At 46.8% G+C, this 15,991-nt stretch overlaps 1 protein-coding gene across 2 annotated transcripts; it reads right to left on the reverse strand.

Annotated features, from left to right (window-relative positions):
- Positions 1–241: 241 nt before the first annotated feature.
- On the reverse strand, positions 242–15,561 carry taok2a (TAO kinase 2a). Of its 2 annotated transcripts, none has more exons than XM_052048843.1 (20): positions 15,074–15,561; positions 11,559–11,699; positions 11,093–11,164; positions 10,912–11,013; positions 10,199–10,244; positions 10,008–10,104; positions 9,169–9,282; positions 8,976–9,067; positions 7,868–7,961; positions 7,712–7,793; positions 7,257–7,427; positions 6,955–7,164; positions 6,532–6,660; positions 5,466–5,702; positions 5,223–5,351; positions 4,944–5,147; positions 4,558–4,797; positions 4,244–4,456; positions 3,956–4,138; positions 242–3,579 (listed from the first exon to the last, which is right to left on the reverse strand). In XM_052048843.1, the coding sequence occupies exons 2-20, from the start codon at positions 11,688–11,690 to the stop codon at positions 2,668–2,670; spliced, it is 3,459 nt and encodes a 1,152-aa protein (XP_051904803.1). In that variant the 5' UTR covers positions 11,691–11,699; positions 15,074–15,561; the 3' UTR covers positions 242–2,667. The 2 variants fall into 2 exon arrangements, with proteins under 2 accessions (XP_051904803.1, XP_051904802.1); XM_052048842.1 differs by having other exon boundaries at positions 4,235–4,456; positions 15,074–15,560.
- Positions 15,562–15,991: the final 430 nt, after the last annotated feature.

The following is a 15,991-nucleotide window of genomic DNA, read 5'->3' on the forward strand; positions in this document are numbered from 1 at the left end:
GATACTGGTCAAGTTAAAGCATACATTTCACGTTATTACGTTGTAAATTTCATTTTGTAACGCGATAATTCACACGTTTTAACAGGATTAATTTTAACTTGTACGTTCAGAAAAGCAAAAGTTCCCGTTCAGTTCACCGTCGCAGTTATACTATAAATATCAATCAATCAATGTTACTAACTACATAACTATGCTTTCTTTTCTATAGAATACTGAGTCAAAAAAAAGGTACGGCCAAGTGTTATGTACTGATGCTTGTTTATTGTCCAAAAGTATTTTGTTTCGTTTCTGTACAACTGTTACCCCCTTCTTTTCACTTTTATGTTTAAAGAAAGCCTGATATTTGTGAAGAGCTAAAACATGTTTGTAATGACGTTACTCTTACTTCCTGACTTCAAAACTAGAAAAATAATCTTTACATCACCCGCCTGAGGGAAACGAGGAGCGCATGGTAAGCCCCTCGTTTCCCCAAACTTTGCCCCTTTTAACGGGACCCAAGAAGACAAACGTGCTTCCTGTTTCCTATATTCTTTGTGCCTCTTCAAATTTCAACTCACCAAAGGAAACGTTACACCAACCCCCTCCCCCTCTAAAACAAGTCAAAAAGTTACATGTCGCTCGTTCGTCAAGTCAACGCCCGTTTCCTGGCGCGTCCGAGAAGAGCCCAACATTCTTTGTTGACCATCAGTGCAAATGAGGTAGACGTGACAACCAAAGATGGCCGTCGCGCTCCTTCGCCACGGCGGGAAGAAGCGGCCTGATGATACTTCCGCAGTTCTACCCATGCGTGCGCGCTCGCACACCCTCACTTCCACGCACGCACACACACACACACACACACACACACACACACACACACAAAACGAAATCAAGTAAAGCTGAACATGGCACCAAAGGATTGTGGGAACGCTCCACATGCTAATACTGACATGAGAACAAGGAATGCTGGGAAATGTACTTCATATGTTGTTGTATCACAGTAACACTGCACTGCGCTTATTCTTCTCCAGCGAGTGGTCAATATTGGCAGTCACATTTGGGAAATAAAAATGTGCATTAAAAAATGGCATACAACATAAATACGACAGCAGTAGCGTCTATTGGTCTAGGTCACATGACAAAAGGATCCTTATGATTACTAAGACGCTTTTTGAGTTAGTACAACTATGTACATGGCGGGTTAACGGGCACCCGCAACGTTCACATTGAGATTCAACAGAAGCTTGGATCGGAAAAGAGCATGGCGCAAGTTTTTGGAATACCCAACGGTGGGTTGAGGTGTGGTAACAGACTGTAACATGACATGCTCTAACATGTTGCCGTGATGTAACGTTACAGAACTTGACACATTGTGCTGCAACTGAACATGCAGCAACGTAACATGTCTAAAAGTACCGTAACTAGATGTGTTGTAATGCAACAAGTTGGAACCAAACAGGTCATAGCATATCATGCTGTAGCATGCCATAAAACTTGACGTGTGGCATCGCATAGTAACGTGCCGAAACCTAAAGTGTCGCAACGAGACATGCCGTGATATGTCGTAATGTAACGTGTCAAAACGGAACAAGTGGTGGTATGAAGTGTTGTGACGTAATTGGCTTCAGCCTGTTGTAACATGTGCCATGGTGTATCGCAATGCGTCATAACATAACATACCGAAACCTAAGGTGTCATCCCAGCGTAATGTAATGTCCTAATGTAATGTGTCATGTGGCGGATGTAATGGAAGTCTGCTAACGAAGCAAACAAGCGTGTTGTCTCTCGTCCTTGTTAAAAGTCTCAGTTATGAAAATAACTTTTAAAAAGGAAAACAAAAAAATCAAATCACAACTTAGTTTACGCTGGACGGTGCAGACACAAAGCTAAACTAAGCTAACTACAACTTGGAGCAACTGCAACATTTTTTTAAACAGCAAAATATGGCCGTTGTGGTCAGCTAGGCTAAGATAACTGCAAGTCGAAGCGACTGGGCGAGTGCTAAGCTAACTTGCCGACGTGGCGGTGAAGGGAAGACTGGCACGTGCAGTGGTTTGTTGATGTGGCTGTCGACACAATGTCTGCTCAACAGCATCGAACACCAAAAGAGGAGGCGGAAGAGCCTAGTTCAGGGGTGTCAAACTCTTTTCACATTGTGGGCCACATACGGACTCGGTAGATGTCAAGTGGGCCGAACCATTAACATTGTACCATACTGTGACCAAAATATCATCTCTTTCCTTTGTTTTGGTCTCAAGAAGCATTGATTGACGCTTTCATATCATTTGCTGCGTTGGGTCTGCTGACAGAGACTGCCGTTTTCTTCCCCGATCAAAACAATATTGTCTTCTACTGTGATCAAAACAGTGTGCCCCCTAGCGGATAATTCACGAATTACATTTTATTTTAAATATTCATTCTGTGTCTTTAATGCATTTTTTACACTTTTAAATGATCCCGCGGGCTGGATCGAACCTCCTTGGGGGTCGGTTTCGGCCCGCGGGCCGTATGTTTGACACCCCTGGCCTAGTTTCAGAGTGGGGTTGGTTTTGAAAAGCACCACTAGCTGAGAGGAAGCGCCACGCGTCGTTGAGAGCAAAATGTCAAACTTGATCTTGTGCAACAAAAACTGCAAACGACACGTGAAGGAATTGAAAAGGAAAAGTCTACAGTCTCTGGGCAGAATCTTCACGAGTAGGACAGGTGCGAGCCATTGGAAATGTGCGATGTGACTGACGTACTCCGACTCAGTCCTCCATCGCCTCCGCCGCTGGCTGGCCCACCCGAGGCCGTCCTACGCAGAGGCTGTGGGCTGTTCCGGAGTGGCATCAGGCCGGGGCCACGCACCCCTAGCCCTCCGCCGCCATAGCCCCCCTGAGACGATGAGGACGAGGAGGCCGAGGACGGAGGGGAGGAGGACAGAGACACGGGCGGAGGTGCAGGAGTGGGCGGCAGCAGGGCCAGGGACTGCGAGGAGGCGTGGGAGGACAGGTGGTGGTGGTAGTGCCCGCCCTGGGAATGATGGGAATAGTGGCCGCTGCCCCCCACCCACTCCCTGGCGCGCTCTCGCTCGTCACGGTAGAGGTGTGGTGTGCTCTGGTGGTGCTGGTAGTGTTGGGGGAGATAGTGAGGCTGCGGGGGCTGCTGTTGCGACTGCTGGTGCAGGTGTTGGCGGAGGTTCGAGGAAGATGATGACGATGACGCAGAGGACGAAGACGCTGCCCTGCCGCCCTTCACGGGGTCGCTGTCCCTGCCGAAGCCGTGCGACGACACCGTCGACTCGGTCCGGACAAAGCCTCCGCTGCCGTGGTTCTGACCGCGCCAGGATGGCGTGGCCACAGAGTTCTGCACGCTGTGGCTCCAGTGGCTACCCGAGCGGGGGACGGGGCGCGAGGGCCAGCCCCCTGAGCCCGAAGAGGGGCTGGGGGCAGGGTAGCCCTGGTTGTAGGCCTCGGCCGGGATGCCGCTCAACGCCATGTTGCTGAAGCCTAGACGCATGCTCTCCGAGTCGAAAGCCTCGATCTCGTGAGCCTGGCGCTCCAGAAGCGTCCGGATACGCTCGGAGCGCTCGTTCTGCAGGGACAGCATCTCTTCCTCGATCTGAAAGCCACAAAATGCCATTGTTAAGGGCGGGGCAAATTACAATCTGAAACCTTGCCCTGCCAGATGCCCCATTTGTAATATGTCAGACATGCGAACACTTCCGCGTCAGTACCCACAACATACCAGGCAGCATTGAGCTCTATTGTATTTGCAACATAATAATAAGAGGCAGAAAAAGTCCCCTCCTAAGCTCCAGTAATAGTCATCATTATAATGGAGCAGATAAAGTACCTTGCTACGAGTATTACTTGATGTGTTGGTGTTTCATGTATGTCAAAGTTGCAGTTGTTTTAAGGTTTCATAGCAACTTTGATCATTTTTATTTTGACGCCCTTGACATAAAAGGAGCAAAAGACGGCCGTGTTGGCGGTACCCGTTGCTCGAGCAGCGCGCGGCGTATGGACACCCTCTGCTCCAGCTCCTTGATCTCTCGCTCGTGCTGCGTGTCCGTGTGCATCTTGATCTTGCTCTGGTAGGCGTTGAGCAGCTCCAGTTCCTGTTGCAGTTGCATGCGGAGCACCTGATACTCCGCCTCCTGGGTCTCGTCCAGTCGAAGCTACGCGCGACAAAAACTCGTCATCAGAGTTGTGGGCGGGTGGACAGTGGTCACGGTTCGGCGGTGTGTAAGGTGCGCGGGGGGTTGTTTCCTTGCCTTACTCACAGCCTGCGTGGACAGCATGTCGTTGATGGAGTGGTCGTACTGCTCGGCCAGGATGGCCAGCTTGCGCGTCTGCTCCTCCTTGACGCGCTTGAGCACGGCCTTGTGGTCCGACTTGGGCGTGCTCTCCAGGAGGTGGTTGCGCAAGGCTTTGTACTGACGCGTCTGGATCTTGCATGTTTCCTGGAACTGACGCTTGATCTGCAGCTCTTTCGACTGTAATGCAAAAACGACACAGCGTCGGGACTCCAGTCACATCACTTGATGCAACTTTTAACTTGGACATTTTTTTTTGCCACAGTCCAGGTTGGTCTCACCTTAAGGCTTTTAGGCTGCTGCCGCACCTCCATGGTGTGTTTCTGGCGCAGTTCTTGCTCCCGCCGCTTGTTGTACTCCATCTGGTTGGTCAGCTCCGTCTGGTGCTGTGTTCGGATCAGCTCGGCGCGGGTGCGTTGCACTGAGCCCAGCTGCCGGAATTCCAGCTCCTGAGTGGATTCGTGGTGGCGCAGCAGCATGGCGCACTCCAGATCCTTCTGTGTCTGCTTCTTGTTCAAGTCCTGGGGAGAAAGGATGGGCACAAGGATCAAGAGTATCAATCAAATGGAGAATGCAGTGGCACGCCTTCAGTGGACTCTGAGCTGACTTGATATGCACTTCGGAATAGCACCACGATCAGGTGACCATCAATATTTTTGGGTGGTACCTCTCTGAGCAAATCCTGCTCCAGGTTGTGTCGAGCGAGCAGCATTTTCCTCTTGTACTGACGACACTGCAACTCGTAGTACTGCCTCTGCCGCCGGAGCAAACTGGCCTCCTCCTCCGCCTGCATCTGCTGCAGACACTCCTTCTGCCGGATCAGCCACTCCTGCTTTTCCCGTTTGGGGGTCGACTGGTTCTCGTTCAGCTCCTGTCGGGGTATCGAGGGGCAATGTCAGAGGTGAAACCCACGTGCGTGTCCCCTGTGCCGGCTGATGTTTCTTGCCTCTTTCAGCTGGTCCTTGCGCTGACGATACTGACGCTTCTGCGACTCCAGTAGGCTGGTCAGTTCTTTCTTCTGCTGGCCCAGAATGTGCTGTTGGAACTTCTTCTCCTCTGCCAGGGCAGCTTTGGTCTGCAGGGAAAAACGCCAATCTTGTCATGCTTGCAGGCTAATAAATGTATGAGCGTAGGGGGAAGAAAATTGATTCAAGTGGGATGGAATTCCCTTTTAAGTTCCGGCGCTCACCTCCTTCTCCAGGATGGCCTGGTGCTTCTTGACCAGCTTGTCGGCCTCCGAGGAGAAGCTGTTCCTCTGGTTCTCTAGCTCCTTGTCCAGCTTGAGCTGATGCTCATCCATCTCGGCCTTCAGCTTGTTCTCCAGGCCCATCAACTGCTTCTGGTGCTGCCTGCGCATGCGCTTGTAACCCGACATCTGCTCCCGCAGCGCCGAGCCCTGCTCGTGCTCCTGTATCTGCCGCGTTACCTGCGGATGGGACGGGACCAGGACATGTAACGCTTCTGGCTCAGTGGTAGAGTGGTTGTTTCCCCCCACACCAGAGGTTGGTGGTTCAATTCCCAGCCATGTCAAAGTATCCTTGAGCAAGATACTGAACCCATAGTTGCTCCTGGTGCTGTGTCACCAGTAGGTGAACAGTGTGAAGCGCTTTGGTTACCCGGGGTAGAAAAGCGCTATACAATTGACAGCCCATTTACCATTCATGAGCGTAAGGAGGTGCAGTGTTCGCCCATTAACTGGAACAGTGTTCTTTCTCCTGCTTTCCAGTAGATTTTGAAGAGATCTTTGATTTCATGGTATTTTATAGAAAACAGGAAGGTCCCAATTTAAGGTTGTGCAGCATAGCAGGCACCACTAAGCTCGACAGGAAGAAATGCAGCATGATTCCGAGGAAGAGGTTTTTCATGCTGCTGCTCCTGTGATCCAACCCAGATAAACATGGATGGATGGATATACAATGTGTAATGATTTGGTTTTATATGTTGGGTTTATCGTAAACAGGTAGTGATTAGACTTGTAAGCTTTTTTGGAGAACTTTGCGAAGAAGAGAAACAGGGGCTAAGGAATACTTTAAAAAGTGCTATTCAATATTTCTCAATGAGTGTGTTCCATGAGATTAAATGTTCATATTGGAGAGATAAAACGACTTAATTAATTTTTTTCAAATAGTCTCTACATTACAAAGTTTCACTTTTCGGAGGGGAATCTGAAATGTGACCCCCATGTGATAAATGGAGGTTGGCTGTTGTGCAGTTTGCTCCCAAGACAAAGGAGGAAGACAAGAGAACGGATGTACCAAGGAGGCAGTTCTGATGGTGGCAAAGTGGTCTCGGTTGCGGTAGTAAACTCTGCGGCGGCCTGCGGAGGGAGCCTGGGGCTGCTCCAGCTCCGGCTGGTAAGGGTCATCGTAGATGTTGTCCTGGGCCTGAACAAAATGACAGGAGAGATTGCAGACTACTGGCATGAATCCTGCACTGAAAATACAAAGTAAAATGAAATACGCCAAACCCAGACAAAATACGATTATTCTTTGGTGGCCAAGACGGCAGTTTGTGTCACTCTTATATGACTTTAAATGTGTTTAAAACACATGGGAGCAGTACACCGATGAAGAAAAAAAACATTTGACATTTGATGTTCTATCGCCGATTTTCATCTATTTCAAGAGCCCACAAGGAGACAGAGAGTTGAACACGCGTGGCGATTGTTGCGCGCTTACCGCCGGTCGGTGTATGATAGAGCTGTTGGAGGTGACCGTGTGCTCTCCCTCCTGCATCATGGCCATCTCGCCGCTGCTGTCGTCCGAGGCGTCCGCCAGGCTGTTGACAGAGCTGCTCTGGGAGCTGGCCGAGATGGACATGCTGGGCACCGACTGCGAGCTCTCCATGCTGTTGACCGTGCCCGTGTGCAACAGGTACTGTTCCACCTCCTGACGGGCAATTTTCAAATATTGGATTTGATGTCAGAGTCCCGAGGAGCGGACTGTGTCCATCCCCCGCTGTATCCTCTCTTCCAGCTCACCTCCTCGTCCTCTGCTCCCTCTGACACGGGGCCGTTCTGCTGCGTCTCCTGGAAGAGGATCTTCTTCATCTTGCGATACTGCAAGTTGTCCAGTTCGCGCACGGCGTCCTTGGTGCGGGCGATTAGATCCATGACCACCGTCAGTGGACGCTCGCGGCACAGGAATCGATGCTGGATACGCAGCAGGGAAGGAGTTCAATTGCGCGTGATACCAGGAGGGACGCGTTGCAGTGCACCTAAGGCAAATTCAGTCACCCCCCGCTATTGCAGGTTTTACCGGTTAACCTTTCGCTTTTATCCAAGTACTTTGAACTTGCTGTGGAAAATATAAATGTGATTTGATAACGACAATCCTATTATATTTCACTGTATGTTTCAAAGCTGTAATTGTGACGAAATATCCTTTGGAGACACTGTGGCTTTGAACTCTACTCGGGTGTGAAGAATGTTCTCACATTGAGCAGCACATTGGAGGTGGGCCGGTCCTGTGGAATCTTCTGCAGACACGAGTCCACAAAGTTGCGGAAGGAATCGGACCTGAAAGAGAAGAGGGAGAGTTGAGGTATGCGTTGATTCGTGACAGCGTGGTGAGCGCAAGCAAAAGGCCTCACCAGTGATTGGACTGCAGGACGGGGCTCTCATTCTGAGCGATGTGATATAAGGCACTCATGGCGTTCATGTTGAACAGGGGGGGCTTTCTCTCCGCTGTGACAACAGAATTTCAGATTTTTAGGCCCGCTGGGTCATTCATCTTTTCACTCCATTCAGGAATTCTACCAAACTATGTAATTCTTACGTTCAACCCTTTAACAAAATAGAAAATGAATTCAAAGTTGTGGTTTTATTTTGCCATTATGGTACACTGCCACATCATCAAACGGAACACGTCTCAGCCACAAGTTAAAAAAACTAAACAAAATCATTCCAAGAAAATGCCTTAATGCGTCAATGGGTAGGCACCTAATCCTGGAGACATTTAAAAATGGAAAAACAACCACTTGTTAAGAATAAGAAAAGGATAAATCTGATCAAATGATGGGATTTTATTTTTTTTAACCACATTTATCATCCCACCCCACTTTATTTGTAGTGTTCTCACCTCCTCCCTTCTTGAAGGAAATAACCTGGTTCAAATATAGTTTTTAAAAAAAATCAACTCAACTAAATGAGTGACTTTTGTGCATCAATGTGTCAAATCTGCCTATCGAGGGATTGATCAAAATGACAAGTGAATATGTATGTTGCTGGCCTACCGTATACTGATTTCAATTTGCCCAAAAGCCGTGAAATAAAAAAAAAATACAACAGGACGCCAGTGGAAAATATTGCTTTCAAATGATTGTATGAAAATGTCCTTTTCTGATCATAATTAACCCTTTCTTGCCCCCTGTAACCTGATAACATGGTAAGCTGTTCACTGGAGTAACCACTGTCTCTGAAAGGGTTAAAAAAACACAATAAAACAAACTGAACAACTATGCAAAGCATCTCAATTCATGTGTGTCAAACAAAAAAAGTGTTGAACAGGAATGCATCTGTTTGCTTCCACATTTCTAATGACTTGTATGACAGTTTCTCCAGTAAGTCAGACAAAAAAATGTCCACACAGATGCGTTAGCAAGTCACAGCTCACACACTATTTATCCATCAAACATCCCGGGTGTTCTTTGGTTAGTAGCTTGTGGAAAATTCAGCCAAGCTGAAAGTGCAATGTCGTACCCAGCTCGATGCAGGTGATGCCCAGCGACCACACATCGACTTTGCCGTCGTACTGGCCCTCGTCCATGGCCAGGATCACCTCTGGAGCCATCCTGCACCAGGGTGGCACCATGTTGGTGTTTATAAAGGTGGAAAAAAAGACAAAAAGAAGTGTTGAAATGCTCAAAGAGGCCAACAAAAAGCCAGGACTCACCAGTAGGGTGTCCCCACGAAGGAGTTGGCCGGGGCCACAATGGAGGCAGAGCCAAAGTCGCCCAGTTTGACTTGACCGGGCTCCGTCAGCAGGATGTTTCCTGCTTTCACATCCCTGTGCAAAACAACACAGATTGACTTCTGTCTTAGTTGTGTTCCTTATGTTTAGTACGAATGGTCATTCTTATGTCCTCTTTTTCTGTCATCATTTCCAGATTCCCGAATGATGTATATGTTGCTGTGGGAACCTGGCCAGAGGCACAGGAAACACAAGACAGTTCTGAGGACCGTTTTGAACAGCGTGAGCAAAATGAAAGCGCAACGGTGCCGATGTTAGAAATTGCTTGGCTGAAACGAGTTGAATTCAGTCAGTCTTCCTGGTTCACATTTGAAAAGCAGCATTTCCAAGATTGTATGTCATTTATTTTGAGGGGTTTGCTTTCCACCAGGATGCTGTTGATGTGGGGTGCCAAGGTCAGCTCATGAGTCAAGTATCTAGGAGGGAGATCTGAAAATTACTCAAATCGGATTCCAATCCTTGATCAAACGGAGGAAAAATGAAAATGGCAACAATGCCATTAGTCACTGGAACAGCTTCAAAGACAGGCGCGCGACTTGAACGTCACGACGTAGCTCTACTAAAACCACAATCAAGTAGAAGACAAGACAGACTGGTTTGGGACCATTAGAAAACAATGCGATTGTGACTGTGTTAATCAAGCTAACTAACGAGAGTGAGTCTGCCAATATACAGGAAGTTGTGTTTTCTTGGACATATGTGACGTACTCCCGCCAATGGGCAGCAAAAAAATCAATCACCAATCAAGCGTAAGCGGTCACCTGTGGATCATGTTGTGAGAGTGAAGGTAGGCCAGCCCCTGCAGCGCTCCGTGAGTAATAGCAGCAATCTCCACCTCCTGCAGAGGCTTTTTGTGAACTGCAAACAACAACCGTGTTGGATGCCAATTTAAAAAAAAATAAAAATCATGTGGCAGTCACTGGGACGGGCCAACCTTCGCAGCAAGACTCACCTTCAAGGAGGTCGGAGGCGGATCCAAGACAGTACTCCATCACCAACTACACACAGAGTAGACGCGGTTTGAAAAACTAATCCTGAAAACGTTCCGTCCCGAAGCCATGTTTTCCTCTCAACTTCATACTTTTTTTCGCATTATTGCATGAAGTTGGATCTCACATTGTATGGAAGTTGCCTCTTAATCTGCTTTGGAGCCTGAGGTTTGGAATTTTGGGCTGTTTTACTTCAGCTCCAACCCGCCCCCATTCCTGCTGGGAGCGAGGGCTAGGTCGTGATGATCAAATCAGAGGCTGTAGGTTATGTATTGAACACCGACCAACTCAGCCAAAATCTGAAGTGGACCCCTTTTCCCAGGGGAGATGCAGTGAAGAATTCCGCATGGACTAACTGGGTCGGATCCCGAGGTCAAACCGCTCTCCCAAATGTGCAACACTTCATCTCATGTAATGGACTCTCATGCTGGACCTAACATTGAACAAGTCCATGCTATGTATTTTTATTTATTTTCCCTCCCCCACTTATCAAAAAAGCAAATTTCAAAAACATTATTCAAATCAAGGTTTGCTTTTGGGTTTTTTTCCCCACTGGGATTTGCTTTATTTCTACTGATAAGAAACAAGTTGTTACCCTTGCAGTAACATACAGCAAAATATTTGATTTCGTTTTTTTCCTTGAGGGATACTGACAAAGTAAGTGCTGAGATCATACCCATGCCGTGTGTTCCTTCAGATAACACCCTCGATACTCGATGGTGTTTGGATGGCGAAGTTTCTGCAGGAACTTTACTTCTTTAATGATATCCTGCCACTTCTGCACAGCAACACAGCACATCAAGTTGGGTCAATTGAGGCTCGCTTTTATATGACTCGTCTGCGTCGTGTTCGGTCACCTCGTTCGTCTGCTTGCCGCTGTACGACATTTTCTTGATGGCAACCACCTCATTGTTGCGCACGTCTCGGGCCTGAAAGGTGAGTCAGCCGGCAGAGACAATGAAGCTTGGTTGCATGGAAAGCATACTGTTTATTTTGATCAAGAAAAACTAATCAGAAATATAGTCTGGACATTTCTGATGTGGTCAAAAAAAAGAGGGTACATTTCTTTCAAAAATAATAACAATTCTAATATGACCCCAAACAGTTGACAAGCAGCATACAACAATGTGTTTTCTTATAAGATTCTGAAAAGGTATGGGTGACCTGAAACTGGAATTGTAGATTTTTAAAGAGCAATTTAACCGTAATCTTTCTGACATTATCCTAATTATAAGCAAAATAAAAACCTGCGACTGATTCTGGGGTATAAAAAGCATCCTCAACTCGAGTGACAATATGGTTATTTGAGGTTGAATGACTCACAAAGTAGACGGCTCCAAAGCTGCCGTGGCCGATCTCCCTGAGGTCGGCGAAGAGCTTTTCCGGGTCATCCCTGCAGAAGAGGTCGGCCACGTCCGGGTCCTTGAGATTGCCCGCCCGTGCGCTCGAGGGCATGGCCAGGGCCTGGCGGGAAGCAGCGGGGACACGGTCAAGAGCCGGATTGGCAAAAGCATTACATCATTGAATGGTGCATCATCATCTCCTCGCTGGGTGCCCAAACGCGCGCTTTCAGGTTGCCCTCCCACATATTTGGGATGTGGAAGGCGGTGGAGGAGAAAAGCATGCGGAGCAGCGTAGGAGCAACAAAATGGCAGCCGATGTTAACGGACGTAAAGTTAACTAAAGAGTCAGACTACAGTGAAGCACCGTTTATCACGGTGGATGGATTTCCATACCTGCCCACACCAAATGGGTGAAAATAGATGACATAAAAACTTGGTTTTATCTACCCCAAATGCTTAAAACCAATTTCAATGTATTAAAAACACATTTCAATGAGTTAAAACATGTCAACTTACTGAAAGACACCTTTTCCAAGTATTTCTTTGCATCTGACCTCACTCCGGATTGCACAGTGCACCAAATAAGAGCAAACGTGTGCTTGCTGGAAGCGCACTCCCAGCTGAGGTTTATTATAAAACTGACATGTAAGACACTAATACCATCAGGCATTGTATTTTTAAATGCATACATGACCAACCAGCCCGTAAAATAAACTTCCTGTAGCTTAGTGCGTATAGGTAATGTTAAGCGTCATGGACAGGCTAACGAAAATTAGCCAAACTGTCACTGCAATTGTAAATGGTCAAACAACTGCTATTTGAACACGCGCATACAACCAACCACCCTCACAGACACATATCCTCACTGCTCTGAGGGAAACCTACAACTGGCTTCGTTGGGGAACTTCTCTGCCGCTTCTTTCTCTTAATTATGCTGCACCTTTTCCGGTAGAGCTTAGTGCCTTCCGATACCTTGAAGAAAGAGGCGTCATTCAGAGACCTGGTATCAGTACTCACCCAAATGTAAAATAAAGAAATGTGATTTTATATAGTTGACGTTCGCTTGAGTCAAATGTCCAACTCTACTTTTCCCTGTACAATGAATATAAGGCCAGTTTGACCCTGGAACAGATTCTTTCCCAGGCATATTGAATTGTCATCATCATCATCATCATCATCATCACAGCGGTTAAGAAGCATGTGAGGTGACCGTGTGGAGCATTTGGATGTCTTTAAGCGTGTCACTGCGCTTGTGACAGGAAACATCACCAGCAGGCGTGAGTGATTCAGTAAGCGTACAGAAAATAGAGAGATGGGTGGAAAAAAAAAGCGTGTGGGCCCACTCGCGCATCCCCTCCTTGCACCCCCCAACCGAGCGCACGCGCATTCTTTCAAAATGCGGTCAACCAATTTCCATTTATACATTTGAGTGGCCTTCAGCAGGAAGGAAGCCAGGCGATGGAACAATCCTGACAAACAAGCGGCAAAGTAGGCAAACGAGTAGCTGCAAACCAGAGCGCAGACTCCAACGAAAAGCAGGAAGTCATAGACGCAGCACTGTGTCTTTGTTTCGCCACAACACCTTTCCATGACACACGTGCTTAGTCAGCGTTGCCTAACGAGCGTCGTCGTGTGACTCAGCCACATGGTTGGACAATGCGAGCTGATGCAGCAGCTGCATGCCATTCAGATCCCGCAAAAAGAGCGTCTATCCGGACGAAAAGGGGACCAATCTTGCATGAGGCTTGAGTGACAGCTGGCGGTTGCCAGTCAGGCCGCAATGTGCTCGAAGATTACATCATAAATAAGTGCATGTTTTGCTTCAAGTAGAACAGCCGGCCATCAACTGGAACAGCAGCCACGTCTTTGATGCAACAGAAGGACTGGCTGCCATAAATACAGTGTCGTCCATCATGATTGGTACCCCTGATTAAAATGTATTAAAAGCCTTCACTTTTTGATTGCAGAAGCCTACTGTCATGATGGAAATTGTGGAAAGAAAGCAAAGACTCAAGCTCCTCCAAAGGCCATTTCAGTCCACAGACCTCAACCCTAATGAAAACTTGTGGATGGGGGTTAAAAAAGGTTTTGCAGACATTTTAGAACAATCTGTTCCTCTTTCTGTAATCTGCCATCGTCGGAAACATTCGAGAAGATTAGGTACTATTTTGTTGGTAAAGGGGGCTCGTAGAAAGTTTTCACAATCATTCATTCTTCGAGCCGCTTATCCTCACTATGGTCGCGAGCGCACCAGGGATGCTCATAATTGTGACTCACGTGGTTTGATATAAAATCATTACTTCATCATGCAGTACCCCCCCCACACACACACACACATAACTCGTGTCAAATGTTGTCCACTCAGCATCTATTGCCGCATACAGTATTTGAGCATGATGTCTGATCCACTGGTGAAAGGACACTTTGATTTTCGCCTGTTTCATCTCAAACTGCTTTAAACAACAAAGCGTTATGAGGGAAAAGTGGTTAGGATTGCACAACTGTCCGTCTTTTATGTTATGTGTTGTGTTTACTGTTTTACTTTATGTTAACTGTTTTGTTAAGCCCTTTGTTACAGCTGTAGCTGTAGTGAAAGCGCAATATAAATCAGGATGTATTGAATTGATTTGCCGCCGAGTCATCCGAGAAAGGGGATTCTTGAAAGGTCTCTCAAAAACTTGTTGTTTTTCCTTGACCTTTTGGGTTAAGATCAGGGCGTCGCTAGTATTTGGCAACTGCAGCCATGTGAAGCCCTTCATGACTGTTTGCGATTAAGGGCTACCTAAATAAATGTGACTTGACTTGAAGAAATGCACTTGAACTAAAAAGGTTTGGGGTTCCTCTTATACATTTTAGGATAAAGACTATTAGAGGCTAAAGATCACATTTTGATCAGGGGTGCTAATCATAGTGGCGTGCAGTATATGTGCATATAGATGGTAAATATCCTATGGACTAATCGCCAGGACACATGACGCACATTCGGACCTCTGTCCAATTTGTTTCGCTTCACTGCGACCAATATGCTAGCATATTTTTGGAACGTGAAAGTAAAACCCAATTTAAGTCCACAGAGAACGGCACCGATTGCAATCGAATACATCCGAAAGTCTGCAAGGCAACCAGTACCGACTTGAAATTACGCCACATTTGTATGGGACGTGCTGTGACGTCAGCTGAGCTAACCCGCTACTTAGCATGACAGCTCGTGTTCAAACAACAGGAAATATGAAGGGAACCTCGGCTGGTGCGAGCAGAACACAAATAGACGATTGTTCCCAGGCAGACTGAGCCACTTGGTCTTATTTTGCATTCCGCTTTGTGCACTTTGTCTAAAAGTGGGTCAGCCAGAATACGCGCTACCGTTGAACGGAGACGCGTGACGAGAGAGCGCTTGAACGTCCGTGTCACCGGCGCGGCCCGTTTGAAACCAATATTATTGTTTTCTTTACCTTGATTTTTTTTTAGTTTTGTGTCTTGCAGCTTTTTACTCACCGCGTCTTCCTGTAGTTCCGCTGTGGAACGAAAAACAAGCGCTTAGCAGTGGAGCTAACGAGCTTGTGTTCTCATAGTGGCAGCGGCGGGACATCCACACGACATTTGCTCATCTCTTCCCGAGCTCACAAGTACACGAAAATGCAATAAATAACTCAAGTGTATTTCAGTGGGGACGAGTGGAAACTTTCAACGCTAACTAAACGTTAGCTTAGCCTGGCTAGGTGGGGAGCTGCTAACGTTAGCTTAGCGGCATTGCCGGGTGTGGCTTGCTGTTCGTCCGCGAAGCTCTACTTCCGGTACAATTGAGAGGAAAGCTCACAGAAGAATTATTTAAAAGCTCTCTTTGAAAAAAAGTCGCCCCATCTTTGTCTCTGCCTTTTCGTCCACCGTTTTTGTTCAAGATGGCACAGATAAATGGGGGCGGGGCTCCGATTGCAGGCCCGGAAACTTTTTTCTTTCTTCTTCCTGTCAAGCTTTTGCTTCCAAAATAAAACCATTCTTGTTCTACGGTAAATATTCTCTAGTACGGACTCATGTTTGCGCTGTCCAATTTGTCCTGATAACAGAAATTCCTCATTTGGGAAATGGGCATCGTACATGTCCTTTATGAACCTGCAAGTATGTTGACAAAATGCATGTGTAACAACACAATCAATAAAATACAAAAATATACTGTCCAAAAACTGTTTATATAACAAAAACTACAATACAGGTATATACCAAAAAAAATCACAACAGTAAGATACATACAGTATTTTAATGTTTATTTTTTTCTGTCTTGGGAAAAAAATTGTATTTTGGATTGTTTTGTTGGATGCATTCTTTGGTTTATGACAATGTTTGCCTGCGTGTCATACAGTTTTCTTGCTAGTTGCAAGTAACTGTTCCGTTGATCACTGATGTCTGGTAATTCTT

The sequence above is a fragment of the Hippocampus zosterae genome, chromosome 17 (assembly GCF_025434085.1).
Source record: "Hippocampus zosterae strain Florida chromosome 17, ASM2543408v3, whole genome shotgun sequence".
Taxonomy (NCBI): Eukaryota; Metazoa; Chordata; class Actinopteri; order Syngnathiformes; family Syngnathidae; genus Hippocampus; species Hippocampus zosterae.

What these genes read in the sequence shown, in the direction of transcription:
- taok2a (XM_052048842.1), bottom strand. Translation starts at nt 11,690, where the DNA reads ATGCCCTCGAGCGCACGGGCGGGCAATCTCAAGGACCCGGACGTGGCC. An exon ending in TTCGTGGGGACACCCTACTG is followed by an intron (nt 9,068 to 9,168) that starts GTGAGTCCTGGC and finishes ACCCTGGTGCAG; the next exon opens with GATGGCTCCAGAGGTGATCC. An exon ending in CATCACCTGCATCGAGCTGG is followed by an intron (nt 7,962 to 8,975) that starts GTACGACATTGC and finishes CTGTTGTCACAG; the next exon opens with CGGAGAGAAAGCCCCCCCTG.